We start from the raw sequence: 17,779 nt of genomic DNA, 5'->3' as shown, positions 1-17,779 counted from the left end.
CATCCGTGGTAGAGATGATTTCAGTTTGAAAAAATGCTCAAAAGGCGTTCAAAAATTACCCTGTACCAGTTTTGAGAGTGAAAACACAGTGTGTAACAAAATAAAAAAATATAAATTTTTAAAACTTCTAATTATAAAGTGACTGCACCGTATCTCCTGAGACCAACAAAAAAAATCTAAGTTGATAAGTACAATGTTCGCCGAGATATTTGAATTCAAAATTCGAAGGAAAGGTGGAAAGGACAGCATAAATTTGGGGAAGGAGCGTTGTCGATTAGTTTTTGCTGTCTTTTCATAACTTTTCTCCAGTTTTCGAATTCAAATATCTTAGCGAATATTGCACTGAGAAACATGCAATTTTTCTGTTGGCATCAGGAGAGACAATGCAACAACTTTCAAATTGGAAGTTAAAGGACGGGAAATCAAAGAAAAATTTAGATTTTTTTGTTTTGAGCCACACACACTGTATTTTCCGAGGATGATATCACTTTCCGCTATCTATACGAAGGTTTCAACGGTTGGCTGATGCGAGATGAAGTTAGGAAGGAAAAATTCACCTGTGCTCTTGCTAGGAATCAAACCCACGTTCTCGAGCTTTCTGGGTGAGCCCACTAGACTACAAAGGCAAAGAATATCAATTTTTCCTTGGAACTTGTATGCGATGAACGGTCGGACCTAACTCAGGCCTCTGGAATCACGAAGTGCGGCTTATACGGCGAAATTAAAATTTGAAAATTTATTTGATCACAATTTATCATTCTCATCGGCGCCCCCACGCCCCTCACCGCAAGAAATTCAAATCCCGAACCGCGGCTTATACGGCGAAATTAAAATTTGAAAATTTATTTCATCGCAATTTATCATTCTCATCGGCGCCCCAACGCCCCTCGTCGCGAGAAATTCAAATCCCGACAGAAATCGCGAAGTGCGGCTTATACGGCGAAATTAAAATTTGAAAAATTTATTTCATCGCAATTTATCATTCTCATCGTCACCCCAACGCCCCTTGCCGCAAGAAATTCAAATCCCGACAGAAATCACGAAGTGCGGCTTATACGGCGAAATTGAAATTTGAAAATTTATTTGATAGCAATTTATCATTCTCATCGTCACCCCAACGCCCCTTGCCGCAAGAAATTCAAATCCCGACAGAAATCGCGAAGTGCGGCTTATACGGCGAAATTAAAATTTGAAAATTTATTTGATAGCAATTTATCATTCTCATCGTCACCCCAACGGCCTTCATCGCGAGAAATTCAAATCCCGACAGAAATCGCGAAGTGCGGCTTATACGGCGAAATTGAAATTTTAAAATTTATTTGATAGCAATTTATTATTCTCATCGTCACCCCAACGCCCTTCATCGCGAGAAATTCAAATCCCGACAGAAATCGCGAAGTGCGGCTTATACGGCGAAATTAAAATTTGAAAAATTTATTTCATCGCAATTTATCATTCTCATCGTCACCCCAACGCCCCTTGCCGCAAGAAATTCAAATCCCGACAGAAATCACGAAGTGCGGCTTATACGGCGAAATTGAATTTTTAAATTGGACAGTGTCGGGATTTCGACCGTGTCGGGATTTTGACTTGTCGGGATTTCGACCCTGTCGGGATTTTGACCTGTCAGGATTTCGACCCTGTCGGGATTTTGACCTGTCGGGATTTCGACCCTGTCGGGATTTTGACCTGTCGGGATTTCGTCTGTCGGGATTGTGACTTGTCGGGATTTCGTCTGTCGGGATTGTGAACGGAACCCGTTGCAAAGCGAGAAAAAAAAAATTCTGGAAACCCCTGAAGAGGACGAATTTTCGGGTACGTAGGAGGATCCTTGAATTGACATCTAAAAGGAGGGCATGCCCTCCTGAAAGAGGACGTCTGGTAACCCTAGCACAAATGAAGTGCGAATTTCCACGAGTTGATTCATAATATTTGTGCTGCCATCTAGTTTTGAAATTGAAGACGACTCAAGCGGTGATGATAATATTGGGATTGAGAAGCAGAAATTTTCATTCCGTATGGCTCCCTATGTGCAAAGCCCACAAACTGAACTGGAAGCAAGTTCAGTTCTTTCTTCGGGGCATGAGGACACGTCCAAAACAAAAAACCTGGGAGAAAGCAGACGACATCAGAAACTTTTCGTTCTGTACAGTTCCTTACGAGCGAAGCCCATAAACTGAACTAAATGGCAAGTTCAGTTCTTTCTTCGAGAAATAAGGAGACGTCTAAAAACAAAGAACCTATAGTTCATTCACGTTTTTGATATTTAGTAACCCGTCTGCAAGTTCATCAACTCATCGCTAGATGGCCGTACACACACCAACAGGTATATTATGTCACATTGGATGTGTGACATAAATCCAATATTAAATCAAACTTGTTCATTTCCATCGACAGATAGCAGCAGCGGCATTCTGATTTATTTTTAATGAAATCACGTATGTGTAAATTAATCTCTAAAATATCATGTATGGGGGCGGGGTGTCCACTTTTATATATTTTTAGGAATCTGGGGGAGAGGGGGGGGGGCTAACTCCGAGTCAGTAACATTATATAGCAAGGTGTCCAATAATAGTGCCCGTGTCCGTACCAAACAAATGCGCCCGAAATTATTGAATTACACGTTTTTTTTCCCCCGATTTATTTTAGTGGGGACCCCTCTTCCTGCTCTCATTGACTGTTAGTCTTTTCAAAGTACTGTAAATCAGATGCGTATTTACGAGGGGGGGGGGGTTGTTTCTCAGCAGGCTATAGTTATAGCCTAAGGCGGAAAGGTCGGAGGGGAGGCAAATTTGAGGAATGAGTTGTAAAGAAAATTATTATAATGGGAGAAGTGTGTGGTATAAAAAAAGTTTAATATCTTCCCACAAGCTGCACAACTATAATAAGTCTGCCACCGTATAGAGAACGAGACACTAGGTCAGTGAGTGATCAAACGAGTGACCTACAGGGTTTACAAGCACGTGAGTAAAAAATAATTAGCATGCAAGCACGCGAGGGATCAAAAGAGTGACCAAGACAGCAAAGAATCTGTGAATGAGTGACCAAAAGACTGACCTAGAGAAAGAGGGACCTGAAGACTTTCTGAACCCGAGGAGTGACCTGGATATCAAGTGACCAGTGAGTAATCAAAATAGTGACCAAACAGTTTGTAAACATGCAAATGACAAAAAGAGTGACTTATAACTCTATAGAGATTCAGGGAGTAAGCACGTCAGTAAGCGACCTAAACAGTGACTTGGAGAGCGAGGAACGAGGTCAGTGACCGACTGAAAGATTGACCTAGAGCGTGTCTGAGCAAAAGGAGTGACCTGGATATCAAGAGAATATAGGTAAGTTAGTGATCAAAAGAGTGACCAAACGGTTTGCAAGCATCTGAATGATCAAAAGAGTGAGAAACAGGAGTAGAGAACCAGGGACTACGTTAGTAAGCAAAGGAGTGACTTAGAGAGCGAAGGACCAGCCTAGTAAGTGACCGAAAGAGTGACCAAGAAAATGTGCATCATGTGAGGGACGAAGAGAGTGACCTATAGAGTGAGAAACCAAGATGATGAGTGACCAAAAAGAGTGATCTAGAGCGGGTGCAAGCATGTAAGTGACCAAAACAGTGTGCAAGCATGGAAGTGACTAAAACCGTAAGTGAGCATGGAGTGAATATAAGAGTGGCGTAGAGAGTGAGGAACCAAGATAGTGAGTAATCAAAAGAGGGACCTAGAGTATGAAAAAACATTTGAGCGACCAAAACAGCGCGTGAGCATGTGATGGCATAACTTTTATAGTCATTCACGTGCTTGCACATCATTTTTGGTCGCAAACTATCTTCGGATACTCTTTTTGGCTGCTCAGTGGCTGCTTCATTGACCTGGACTTTTGGTCTGTCACATATCGTTAATATGTCATATTGTAAATGTGCCGCGGGTCATTCAATTGGTCTGGCAATATGTAGTGCTGGAGAAATGTGCCACTTAGTTCATTTTTTTACAAAACTAGGTTTGACATCGTGAGCCACATCAGATGATTCCGAGGCAGTACCATCTTAACGCATGGGCCCACCCTCAAGAGAAGAGAGGCCTCACAAAAATGAGACCTGGTTGAAATTTCCGAGAGTAAGCATGTAAACTTGCCTGGTATGGCCTCAGAAAAATCACTTGACCCAGGGGCACATGCCACTCTTAAGATGGCCCTGTTCCGAGGGCTACATTTGGCCAGCGGGTTGAGCATGTATGATGTAAGATGATACTTTCAGTTAAATATGGAGCCCCTAAGAACCAGTGGCGGATCAAAGTCTGTCGAGGCCCCGAGCTCAAAAGAAAATATTGGGCTCCTTAAGTTAGGAAAAAAGTGTGAATTTTTGGTTTTTCGTTGGCCGTTTAGCAGTCGGGGCCCAGTGCACCCGCCGTTAAATCTGCCTCTGCCCAAAACATCAATTTGCCCGGGAACTGATGATATTGATACAGCCATGCCTCAGACGTCCCCCCCCCCCCCAACCAGAGGGAGGCACAACGTAAGAAATTATTCCAGAATTAATGAGAAAGAAATAATTTAGTATTTTTTTTATCTTTAGATGAGTTAGTTCTCTATCATTTTCTTTTAATCTTTAAAACGCAATATTTAGAGACCGAACTGTACATTCCAATGGGGAAACTGAATTCCAGGCAGGAATTGTGTTATTCAACGAGTCACGTGATTTCCTTGCATTCGATGTTGATGCCGTCGCAGCGGCTCCCTCTCCACTAAAACAGTATGATAAGCTGGACGGATTTCTACCATAAAACACGGAACTACGGCGGGAATCGTGAAAAACTACGGAAACCTGTTCTTTCTCTTTTGGAAACTCTTTCGTTCAATGGATTCCATTGAATTCTCCATTATCCTGTCGAGTGTAAAATGACGTCACGCATCTCAAAAAGGTATAAATATCAAGCCGTGAATGAATACGTATCAAACTAATATTCATATCAAATCAAACCAATCGAAAGATGTGAGGTTTGCACTCGTATAACTTATCGTGGCCTAGAACTCTTTTTTTATAAATAAAGTTCAAATTTTACTCACTGATGGCGTTTTAAAACGAAAAACTTGTTGTGTGTGTGTGTGTGTATGTGTATATATATATAATCCCGGCCTTACACTATAAAAGTTTGATAAAATATGTTTTACAAAACTTGAAAAAAAACAACCAATAATCGTATCAATTACATTCGCTCCAATGTAACCAATGCGTTTATTGGCTGCATTTTTTAAGTTTTATAAAAGAACTGTTTATAAAAGTGTTTTATGGTGAAAAGAAGTGCTTCACAGATATCGCCAAGAAGTAGCGGGAGAGGTAATAAGTAGCCAATTGTTTTCATTCCTAATAATTTTTTGTGGTTCGATGGTATCTCAGTACAAAAAGAAAGTAAGAAACTAATAAATATTTATTGAAAAGAAAGATTTTTATTAGAAATAGATCCCTTTTTTCATCAAATTTAGATACACATTTAAAAAGAAGGGGAAAAACAAATATATACACTTAATATTGTACACTTGAGATGATGGTAATCTACATTATATTATCAAAGCACACTCGGGCAGTTTGTATTTACACGTATGCCTTCTCTGGAAATCACATGCAATCAATAACCAGTCAAAATTCTGGCTCATGTTCATGATTATTAACATGAAAGGAAAATGTATTTGAGATTATTTATACGTATAAAAAAGGAGCTGCTGGAAAAGCTCTAATAACGAGAGTCTCATTTGAACGAATATTATTGTCATAAGTTCCATAAAATGAGAAAAGAATCTTCATTTTTGTGTGTTTTTCGCTGACAATTCCAATGTAAAGAGACATCAAAGCAGAACATTGAACACCGTAGCTTGATTTGAAAAACAAAGAACGATGCCGGAGGCCTAAGTTGTCTCATCTGACACCAAAATGTCAGGGAAACGTCGAAGTAATGGCTTTATTACAAAAATAGTCTCGTGGTGGAAATACTGTGGGACGTGTTATTGGCTCAGAAAGACAGAAACTATATTGGTTGTGGTCATTTTCACTCCCTGAACACTTTGAATCTGTCATTCAGGACTTGCGTAAAACTGCCATGCAATTCGCAGATAGGAGAATTCATCGACGGAAAAAGATCACTGTTGGGAAAATTCACGGACGGAAAAAGTCACTGCTGGGGAAAATTCACCGACAACAGTTCATCACCAGTGAGTGAGTGACTGAGTAATTGAGCAAATAAGTGAATGTGTGAGCGAATGAGTGACAGAATGAGTTGGCGAATGAGCTAGAGAATAAGCTAGTGAGCGAGTGAATAATCTATTGAGTGAGTGACCGGCCACTCATTTATTTGCTCATCTGCTGGCACAATCACACTTTGCACAATCACATACTCACTCATCAATTCCTTCACTCACTAGCTCATCTGGTGTTGCAGAGGCGCCGACATGAACAAGATATTGGAGGGACTAAAAGTTGCTCGTCGTCCCGCATATACGGGACTCAATCGCGTATGCAGGAGAGGAGAGGTGCATCGCATTGTTTTTTTCGAAAATTATTGAGGGGGGAAGGGTGCTCAAATGGCCTCAGTCTTTAGGTTCTGGCGCCTATGGCTGGTTGTTTGCTTACTCATTCACCTACTCACTTGCTCACCCAATAATTCGCTCACTCACTTTCTTATTCCTCCACCCACTTGCTCAGTCACTAACTGCCACGTTGACTTATTTGCACACCAACTCCCTGACTCATTAATCACTCACTTGGTTACTTACTCACTCACACCTGCTCATATACTAACTCTATGCCACTTGGCGATGAATCAGTGAATTTTCCAAGTGGTGAATTGTCATGTCGTTGCATTCATTGCGTGGCGGTGGATTCTCCCAGCGGTAAATTTTCCTTTTGGTGAGTTGTTGGCGATGAAATTTCAGTCCACTGTTATTCAGCGGTTTCAGTATCAGTTGACGACGATGTCATCCATGCTGCGATGACACGTTGTTGGAATTTGCGTAAAGTTTGGATCGACGAATTCGATTTTTCAAGTTTCTTCTGAGACTTGCCGTTGCTGCTCGGCATCCAAGGTGTCATTTTCTGGCTTCTTGTCTTTGGATACTATTATCCGAGCGATACCCCTCTGGACACCGCCCTTAAGTAAGTCATGAACAATGCACTCTTTGTGGGAACTGCTGCTGACGCTGTTCTCGTTATCCTCACGGGTGACTTTGCTCATCTCTGTAAGAAACAAAAATTAATTTTTCCAGTAATTAATCTGCCAATACTAATGTAAATACTTTTCGAGTCATTATAACATTGTAGACCGGTTTTTTAAGCAAAAGCTCACTCATCACACAACGATATGAGTAGTATAGGCAGTAGTATAGTGTATCAAAGGATGGTCTTCCCTCTCATGTTGTTCGACGATGTCGCGATGTCACGTGACGTCGTCATTCAAGATGGCCGCCTTTTGATCACGTGACGTCATCATTGAAGATGGCCGCCTTTTGATCACGTGACGTCATCATTCAAAATGGCGCCTTTTGATCACGTGACGTTACCGTTCAAAAAAGGGGGAGACAAATAAATTCATGTTCCTACAAGCAGTAGACGTATTCAATGAATTTTCATTGATTCGGAAATTATTTCTTTCATTAAAGTGTTTGCCAGCATTCTAGTAATTGCGTACGATTTTTCGTTGGCGGGCCACGCAAATATCTCCGAGGGCCATTCGTTGAGAGCCTCTGTTATACAGTTTCTTTCATTGGAAACAATGGTTGACAAAGAGAACGTGCGAAGATGATGTCACTCTCCGCTATTATTACGAAGGTTTCGACAGCCGCCCGATGCGAGGATAGATCCAGGAAAGAAAATTCAACTGGCTTTGCGGAGAATCGAATCCTAGTTTTCTCACTTGCCGGGTGAGGGCCTTAGACCAGGGGGTTCTCAAACTTTTTCCGCCCACGGCGCCGCTTTCCCTTATTCAATGCTTATCCGCGAGCTTCGGCGGATCCCCAGAGATGTTTAACAAAGAATATTTTCGAAAAACCTTTGTCAGGGTGACCGCTCAGTGACGCCCCTGACAAAGGTTGGAGGCTCACCAGGGCGCAGCGGTGCACAATTTGAGAACCTCTGCTCTAGACCCACTAGACTACTACTACTAAACCACAGATACGACTCGTCCATATACCTCTGTGGTACTTCTAACGAATTACGTGTTGTAAACCTAATGAAGTTTGTTTCTGTGTAATGCTTTTGTTATGTATAGTGCTACTAGACATAATGTCTCGTCCATATTCCTCTGAGGAACTTCTAACGAATTGGTAAAAAAGAATTCCCACGCCGGGATCTTGGTGAGAGCCAGGTATCCTAACCACTAGACAACGTGGGATTTTATGTATAGTGCTGCCATATGCATCTTATTTTCTAACTATGACTGAAGTGTGATGATTGAATAATCGTATCGCTGTAGGCCTGTTGCTCTCTGTAGCGAGGCTTTTTAACGGGGAGATCGGCCCGCATTTGAGCCTCGAAATTGGGAACCATAGTAAACCAACTTCAGCCGACCACCACTGTGGCGACGGTGGGGGTTACACTACACAGCCAACGAATCCTCTTTCCTTAGAGCTCTTGTGCGCTGCACGGATATGTCGCCATCTGGTGGCAGAGTCAGGTCTGGCTGTCCATGTACGGCCCCGTTCAGTTGAGCGCATACGAGCTCTAAGGAAAAGAGGATTTTAACTAGACTAGAGGAATAACTTTCTAGTCTAATGGTCTTGGGCGCTCACCCGGCAAGTAGGAGGACGTGGGTTCGATTCCCTGCGAGACCAGTTGCATTTTTCTTTTCTGGATTTATCTTTGCATCAGAAAGCTGTCAAAGAGCCCGTCAGTGCATAGGCTCACTAGGACATGGCCTGGGGACTTGACTTTTTGGTGCCTGAGGGGAGCCTCTGCTGACCTTTCGTAGCAATTACCATATATTATAAGATAATTGAATGGGGCTCATTGGGTTGCTCAGCCGAGATTCCCATAATGTTGTCAATACGGCTCTGCCCATATTGTGGAAAGGGGGGAGGGGTCTGACAGGCCCCTGACCTGGGAGCTCGTCATGAATCTCACTGGTTTTGTTTTCTCACGCTAGTTTATAAGCGTATAATTAAAAAAGGCCGTGGAAAATCCTGGACCGGGGAGTTGCAATCCGGGAAATGCACCAAAGAGTCCAGTTTAAGGGATCCAGAATGCATGGGCCGTGAGTTTATTGATTTGAAATTTCTGTTCTGCGTCATCACTTTCGAACATGTCAATATCTGATGCATCCGATTCGGTTGTACAGGGTGGGCCAAAAGTCAGTGACACATTCCATAAATTATATAAAATAAACGAGCTTACGAGAGGGCAGTTTTTGGCAGTGAAATATACCGCATGGGCCCACCCGGGCACGGCCCGGAGGCCTCAAGAGAAGAGGGGCCTCAGAAAAATGAGAAGTGCTTGAATTTTTTCATAATTTAATATATAGGGCCTCACAGTGGAATCACTTGGGCCCGGGGGGGGGGGGTGCCCATGATGCTCTTAAGACGGCGCTGGCACCAACCCCGCCCCCCTCTTAATGAGAATTTCACTCAAATGTCGTATTTACCGAGGGAAGATCTCAAAGACGACGATCGATTGGCGTGGGGCCAGCAAAGTTGGCACAGTGGCTTGAGCAGCTTCCTCAGGCCTTTCCTGTGCGGCTTCCTGGACAGTACGTAAACGACCGGGTCGAAGGTGAAGTTGAAGGCCATGCAAATGTCCGCCAGCCTGTAGTAGGTGTTCGAGGAAGTGTATCTCACTGCGGTCGCTCGGGCTTGTGACGTCACTATGGTCACCTACAGAGAGAGAGAGAGAGAAAAAAAGACATCTGATCAGATAATTCAAAATACACGGGCTGTACAGTCGAATCCCGTTTTAACGAATACCGTTATAGCGAAAATCTCTTTTCGACGAACATTTTCTAATCCCCCAGGTAAGTTTTCATAGGAACGATGCAAAAAAGCTGGAATTACTTTATGACACGAAATTTCGTTATAGCGTTGTGATTTCTTTGGTCTCTTGGAGTTCGTTATAACGGGATTCGACTGTACTTGCAGATGAGTGAGTGAGCAGATATGCATAGTAAGTGAGTCACTCGTACGGTCACTCTTGCAATCACTCACTCACTTGGTACTTACCCACTCACTGGCTCAGTCAGTCATTGATGCGGTCACTGACTCACTCAATCGCTCACCCACCCATTTACCTATCCACTCATACGGTCACTCTATTGCTGACTCACCCATTTACTGATTCACTCATAAGGTTACTCAATTGCTAACTTGGTTAAAGAATTTAGATCGCTCGATCACTCGATCATTCACTCACTGGTGACGCACTGTCGTTGATGAATTTTCCGTAAATCGACTGTTAGTCGATTTGAACGACCCATCTCGGAAACCCTTGGATCCCAAGTTTGGGCCGCGACCCATGTTAAGATCCCCTGTGCTAAAGTATCTGACTTTCCCTCATCGGTTATTTTTTTGTTTAATACCACTATACGAGATAAGTCAACCATACCCCCCCCCCACATCTTAGATCCGGGCCCCCTAGGCGGATATCTTTGATGCCCCTCCCCCTCTACAGTTAATTTAAGGTGCAAAAAAAATTAATAATGAGGTTTGTCCCGCGTCCCAGGACTGGGACCCTATCATTCCTACCCTTGTGGGAACCATGTTTTCAACCGTTTCTGGAAAATTCACCACCGTGCATTTCACCGCCGGGAAAATTCACCTGCATCAGTTCGATATGAGTGATTGAACGGGTGAATGAGTGGTTGCGTGAATGAATGAGCGAAACCGGCCAGTCACTAGAGCTAGCTCATTCTTGCTGACTGACTCGCAAGGTCACTCAGTCAATCACTAGATAGCTCATTCTATCACGTACTCACTGGATTGCTCCCTCTGTTACTTAATCACTACAAGTCACTCATTATATCATTCACTCACTAGGGTTCACATTATATCACTCACTTCACTCACTAGGGTTCACATTATATCACTCACTAGGGTTCACATTATATCACTCACTTCACTCACTAGGGTTCACATTATATCACTCACTTCACTCACTAGGGTTCACATTATATCACTCATTTCACTCACTAGGTCACTCACTTACTCCCTAGGTAACTCATTTGCCTACCAGGTCACTCACTTACAATGTCGCTCACTATGTCACTCAATCACTCTCTCAGTGATCCGGCCGTAGCCGGTCAATTTGTCGCACTCAACTTGTCGCGCTCAACTCGTCGCGCATCAATTTGTCGCAGTGCCAATTCGTCGCGGTACAAATTCGTCGCAGAGCCAATTCGTCGCGGTACAAATTCGTCGCAGAGCCAATTCGTCGCAGTGCCAATTCGTCGCGATACAAATTCGTCGCGATACAAATTCGTCGCGGTACAAATCGTCGTGGTACAAATTCGTCGCAGAGCCAATTCGTCGCGATACAAATTCGTCGCGGTACAAATTCGTCGCAGAGCCAATTCGTCGCAGTGCCAATTCGTCGCGGTACAAATTCGTCGCGGTACAAATCGTCGTGGTACAAATTCGTCGCAGAGCCAATTCGTCGCGGTACAAATTCGTCGCAGATCCAATTCGTCGCGGTACAAATTCGTCGCGGTACAAATCGTCGTGGTACAAATTCGTCGCAGAGCCAATTCGTCGCGGTACAAATTCGTCGCAGAGCCAATTCGTCGCAGTGCCAATTCGTCGCGGTACAAATTCGTCGCAGTGCCAATTCGTCGCGGTACAAATTCGTCGCAGAGCCAATTCGTCGCGGTACAAATCGTCGCAGAGCCAATTCGTCGCGGTACAAATTCGTCGCAGTGCCAATTCGTCGCGGTACAAATTCGTCGCAGAGCCAATTCGTCGCGGTACAAATTCGTCGCAGAGCCAATTCGTCGCGGTACAAATTCGTCGCAGATCCAATTCGTCGCGGTACAAATTCGTCGCAGAGCCAATTCGTCGCGGTACAAATTCGTCGCAGTGACAATTTGTCGTGTAACCAATTCGTCGGGACGTCAATTTATCGCAGAGTCAACTCGTCACGCGATCTGTATGTAAGTTTTTTGTCTCATACGTGAAAAAATAAACATGAAGAAAAGTTTTTTTCCATCAAGAAATGCACACAGTTTACTAATTTTTTTTTTTTTTGTCATTTCGAAAAAAATCATCGAAATTACATCGAAATTAAAATTACAATTGATATTAATGTTTTATTATTCAATTATTATCACAAAAAATGAGTAACTTTGCCTGGTTTTAATTTATACAAAAATTGCCACGTTTTTAAGACAAATAAATTCAATTGGTCGAATGGTCGACGCGTTTCGGCTCTTCAATGGAGAGCCGTCATCAGGACCTCGTGGTCAGAACTCACACGAATGAAGAGTGATGTTTACGTCTGGTCGTCCGAAGAGTTCGCCTTTGTATTTGCTGCGTCCGAGTGGTCTTTGGATGCGAATTGGGGAGCCATCTGTTGTAAAGTGTTGAAAGTTTTGTCACGACTGAGGTTAATAAAGCCTGTCCAAGCTGACGAAATAGGTGGTGTGTTTCTTCCATCATTAACGAGGAAATTCTGGCATGTTCTGATGAAGTATCCCTCGAGAAAATTCAATTCAGAATTGTGTGTTGCTTTTTTAAAAACAAACGCTTTATCAAAATAATGTGAACGTTGCCAACAGTGTTGGGCAATAGCCGAATTATCCGTCCGTCCCTTCTCGACATGCTTTCGGTGTTCGAGAACTCGAATATTTAGATTTCTTCTAGTTTGGCCAATATATCCATTTTCACAATTCTTGCATGGGATGAAGTAGATACCAGATTCTTTGGAGGGTGAGATAGGATCTTTCAGATGGGAAAAGGTGAGTATATTCGTTGGCTGGAATATTGTATGGAAGTCAAATTTCTTGAAGATAGAAGAGATCATGAAACTTGAAGAAACGAATGGAAGAACAACGGTATTAGAAAACTGTTTTGAGTCAGCTGGGAGCAGGTTCGTGGTGCATGTCTGGGTCATTTTTCTGAGGACCTTGTCGATGATAAAAGGTGAAAAACCCCGATTAGAAGCGATGTCACGAAGGATATTGAGTTCATTCTGGAGGGAGGCTGAATCACTGCAAAGTTTTAGTGCTCGATGAACAAAAGAAGAAAATGCCGAAAGTTTCTGATTGGGAGGATGAAACGATTTTGCATGAGGTGGTATGGAGATAGCGAATGGCTTACGGTACACAGATGTATAAAATTCAGTGTCTGTCTTTTTAATGAGCACGTCGAGAAAACGTAGCATATTATTTTTTTCCACTTCATAGGTGAATTCAATATGTGGGTCAATAGAATTCATAAAATTGAATAACTCAGTGACATTAACATCAGTCTCATCAACTAAAGTGAATGTGTCATCAACATACCTGATCCAAAGTTTGAAGTGGTGGGTTTCCAAAAGTTTTGTTTCGAAAAAATCCATATATATGTGTACCGTAAGCCATTCGCTATCTCCATGCCACCTCATGCAAAATCCTTTCATCCTCCCAATCAGAAACTTTCGGCATTTTCTTCTTTTGTTCATCGAGCACTAAAACTTTGCAGTGATTCAGCCTCCCTCCAGAATGAACTCAATATCCTTCGTGACATCGCTTCTAATCGGGGTTTTTCACCTTTTATCATCGACAAGGTCCTCAGAAAAATGACCCAGACATGCACCACGAACCTGCTCCCAGCTGACTCAAAACAGTTTTCTAATACCGTTGTTCTTCCATTCGTTTCTTCAAGTTTCATGATCTCTTCTATCTTCAAGAAATTTGACTTCCATACAATATTCCAGCCAACGAATATACTCACCTTTTCCCATCTGAAAGATCCTATCTCACCCTCCAAAGAATCTGGTATCTACTTCATCCCATGCAAGAATTGTGAAAATGGATATATTGGCCAAACTAGAAGAAATCTAAATATTCGAGTTCTCGAACACCGAAAGCATGTTGAGAAGGGACGGACGGATAATTCGGCTATTGCCCAACACTGTTGGCAACGTTCACATTATTTTGATAAAGCGTTTGTTTTTAAAAAAGCGACACACAATTCTGAATTGAATTTTCTCGAGGGATACTTCATCAGAACATGCCAGAATTTCCTAGTTAATGATGGAAGAAACACACCACCTATTTCGTCAGCTTGGACAGGCTTTATTAACCTCAGTCGTGACAAAACTTTCAACACTTTACAACAGATGGCTCCCCAATTCGCATCCAAAGACCACTCGGACGCAGCAAATACAAAGGCGAACTCTTCGGACGACCAGACGTAAACATCACTCTTCCACGACTCATTCGTGTGAATTCTGACCACGAAGTCCTGATGACGGCTCTCCATTGAAGAGCCGAAACGCGTCGACCATTCGACCAATTGAATTTATTTGTCTTGAAAACGTGGCAATTTTTGTATAAATATTCAATTATTGTAAATGTTAAAAAAATCATTTTTTCTATGATAAAATTTTAAAATTCTGTACAAAAATGTCGGTGTTTATGATATTCCCCAAATTACAGTACAGCGGAGGCTCTCTTTAAGTGTAAACTTGTATCTGTCCCATGTGGAATCGAGACTCCCACCAACATTAACCACTACAGTATCTCCACAAGAACCTGAAATAATTAATAATTTAATTTAATTAATATTTCATTTTCACCGGATAAGCCACACTTGTCGCTTTCTCTCGAGATTTCCATTACTCGTAGCGAGGGGAGTTGGGGCGCACACCGAGATGATAAATTGCGATCACATACATTTCCAAAATTTTATTTGCACCGGATAAGTTGCTCAAGTTAAAAACTCAAAAAATCCAACCAATAAAGTTCATAGGTTACATTCGAGCAAATGCAACCGATAATCTTATTGGTTGAATTTTTCAAGTTTTACAAAAGGACTTTTAGAACACTTTCATAGTGTAATGCTGGCCTTAGATATATTGTCGGTAAAAAATTCCTCAAAGATGTATTCTCTACATGGCAGATACATATTCAATAGTGAATTAGGGCCATTCAAGTATTACGTAAGCAGATTTTCAGCCATTTTTGACACCCTCCCCCTTGTCAGCAAAAATCAGAAAAACACTGACCCCCATCCCCTCCCCTGTCAGCAAAATTTCACCAGCAGCTTAGAATATTTCATATCTTCAAAAAGGGGTGGTTGATGACGTAAGCGACCTTCAACCCCCCCCCCCGCCATCAAAAGTCAACAAATCCGAAACTCCTTCCCCGATCCTGACGTAATACTTGAATGACCCCTTAGGCAAATTGTGCTTTGGGATGGGCATTGATCCTAATTTATCATCTTGGTGTGTTCCCGCAACACCCCTCGCTGCGAGAAATGGAGATCCCGCCAGAAAGCGGGAGTGCGGCTTATACGGTGAAAATTGAATTTTAAAAATTTGTTTTATCGTAATTTATCATCTTGGTGTGTTCGCCCAACGCCCCTCGCTGCGAGAAATGGAGATCCCGCCAGAAAGCGGGAAGTGTGGCATGAATACCATGAAAACTGAATTTTGAAAATTTATTTGATCGACGTACTGACTCTGCGACAAATTTGTAACGCGACGAACTGATTCTGCGACAAATTTGTACCGCGACGAACTGATTCTGCGACAAATTTGTACCGCGACGAACTGACTCTGCGACAAATTTGTACCGCGACGAACTGATTCTGCGACAAATTTGTACCGCGACGAAATGAGTCTGCGACAAATTTGCACCGCGACGAACTGACTCTGCGACAAATTTGCACCGCGACGAACTGACTCTGCGACAAATTTGTACCGCGACGAAATGAGTCTGCGACAAATTTGCACCGCGACGAACTGACTCTGCGACAAATTTGTACCGCGACGAAATGAGTCTGCGACAAATTTGTACCGCGACGAACTGACTCTGCGACAAATTTGTACCGCGACGAACTGACTCTGCGACAAATTTGTACCGCGACGAACTGACTCTGCGACAAATTTGTACCGCGACGAGTTTGTAGCACGACGAATTGACGCTGCGACAAATTGATTGCGACGAATTGTCGCGCGACAAGTTGAGCGCGACGAATTGACCTAGACCCTGATCCGGCCACTCACTTGATCTCTAGGTTACTCACTGGGTCGCTCACTTTTTCATTCACTCACTAGGTTGTTCACTCAGTTATATATACACTCAATCACCTGGTCGCTCACTCTCTGTTACTAGCTCACTCCCTAACTAGGTCTCTCACTCGCTTACTCCCTGACTAGACGCTCATTCAAACACTCACTCGATAATTAGGTTGCTCACTCTGTCACAGGCAATCAATCATCAGGTCGTTCACTTACTGACTACGTCGCTCACTATGCCACGCACTCAATCACTAGACCACGCACTTACTCATTAAGTTACTCATTAGGTCACTCATTCTGTCACTCGCTCACTCACTAGATCCCTCAGTCTACCACTTTGTCGTTCATCATGACATTCACTCAGGTCACTAGGTCACTTACTCTATCTCTCGGTCGCTCACTCAACAACACTAACCACTCTGTAACTCACTCACTCACCATCACTTAGCCACTCTGTCACTCACTCACTCACCAACGCTAACCCCACTCTGTCACTCACTCACCAACACTAACCACTCTGTCACTCACTCATTAACTACTGTATCATTTACTCGGTCACTCCTCGCTCACTTACTGGCTCACTAACTCGTGTCGAACTGTTGTCGGTGAATTCGCTCACTCTGTCGGTAAGTCACTCACTCTGTTACTCTTTGACTAGGTCGCTCATTCTATCACTAACTCACCAAGTCATACACTCGGTCACTCATCAACTAGGTCGCTCACTCTAACTCGCTTACTCCCTAAGTAGGTTTCTCACTCTGTTACTCCTGACTAGGACACCCACTCTTTCACACACTCAATCACCAGATCACGCACTTCCTGACTTGGTCGCTCATTGTGTCACTCACTCACTAGATCCTTCAGTCTACCACTTTGTCGCTCATCATGGCATTCACTCACTAGGCCACTTACTCTATCTCTCGAAAGCTCGCTCACTCGTATGCTCACTCACCAACACTAACCACTCCGTCACTCACTCATTAACTACTGTATCATTTACTCGGTCACTCACTCGATCATTCCTCGCTCATTTACTGGCTCACTAACTCGTATCGAACTGTTGTCGGTGAATTTTCTCAAGTTTTGAATTTGAATTTTCCGTAGACCGTTTTCAACTCACCATTTGCGGCACCCAGCATATCACGAAGAAGATGCACAGGACGATCATGAGTTTGGCGAAGGACAGCTCCTCCGCAGTGGTGTGGTTGAAGCTGAGCTCCTTGCTGTCCTTCCGGACTGTGGTCCTCCCGCAGTGGGCCACGCTGTTCTTTCCCATGCGGCACAGCGCCTGGACCACGGCCAGGTTGCAGCACACGATGACCAGGCACAGCAGGCAACCGAAACCGAACATGAGGAAGGCGTAGGCCACGTCCACCGGGCTCGTTCCGACTCGGTAGCGCAGGCACTTGCACTGCGTCCCGTTTGGAGGCTGGACGTCGTAGTAGAGCCCGAAGCCCGTGAACGGCAGGCAGACCAGAAACAGCGCCACTATCCACAACGTGAAAACGGCCCTCTTGATCAATTTGTAAGTCACGTGCTGAAATCAGGAACAAGAAATCATTAAAACAAAATCAAAAATCATGTCAACACACATGCACA

The 17,779-nt window shown here is 43.2% G+C and overlaps 1 protein-coding gene across 1 annotated transcript in view; it reads right to left on the bottom strand.

Annotated features, from left to right (window-relative positions):
- Window positions 1–5,459: 5,459 nt before the first annotated feature.
- Window positions 5,460–17,779, bottom strand: part of LOC149089142 (prostaglandin E2 receptor EP3 subtype-like) — an 83,108-nt gene continuing 70,788 nt past the window's right edge. Inside the window, exons 2-4 of the mRNA XM_089237476.1 lie at window positions 17,301–17,717; window positions 9,615–9,843; window positions 5,460–7,216 (exon numbers count right to left, since the gene is read on the bottom strand). Coding sequence (XP_089093602.1) covers window positions 7,023–7,216; window positions 9,615–9,843; window positions 17,301–17,717 — 840 coding nt within the window. The 3' untranslated portion in view covers window positions 5,460–7,022. The remainder of the gene's footprint in view (window positions 7,217–9,614; window positions 9,844–17,300; window positions 17,718–17,779) is intronic.

Source organism: Pholcus phalangioides, unplaced genomic scaffold, assembly GCF_987345545.1.
Source record: "Pholcus phalangioides strain wild (caught in Gottingen) unplaced genomic scaffold, Ppha-v1.0 ptg000002l_1, whole genome shotgun sequence".
NCBI lineage: Eukaryota > Metazoa > Arthropoda > Arachnida > Araneae > Pholcidae > Pholcus > Pholcus phalangioides.
The sequence above is the reverse complement of the archived record's forward strand: the minus strand, read 5'-3'. Positions and strand labels throughout refer to the sequence as shown.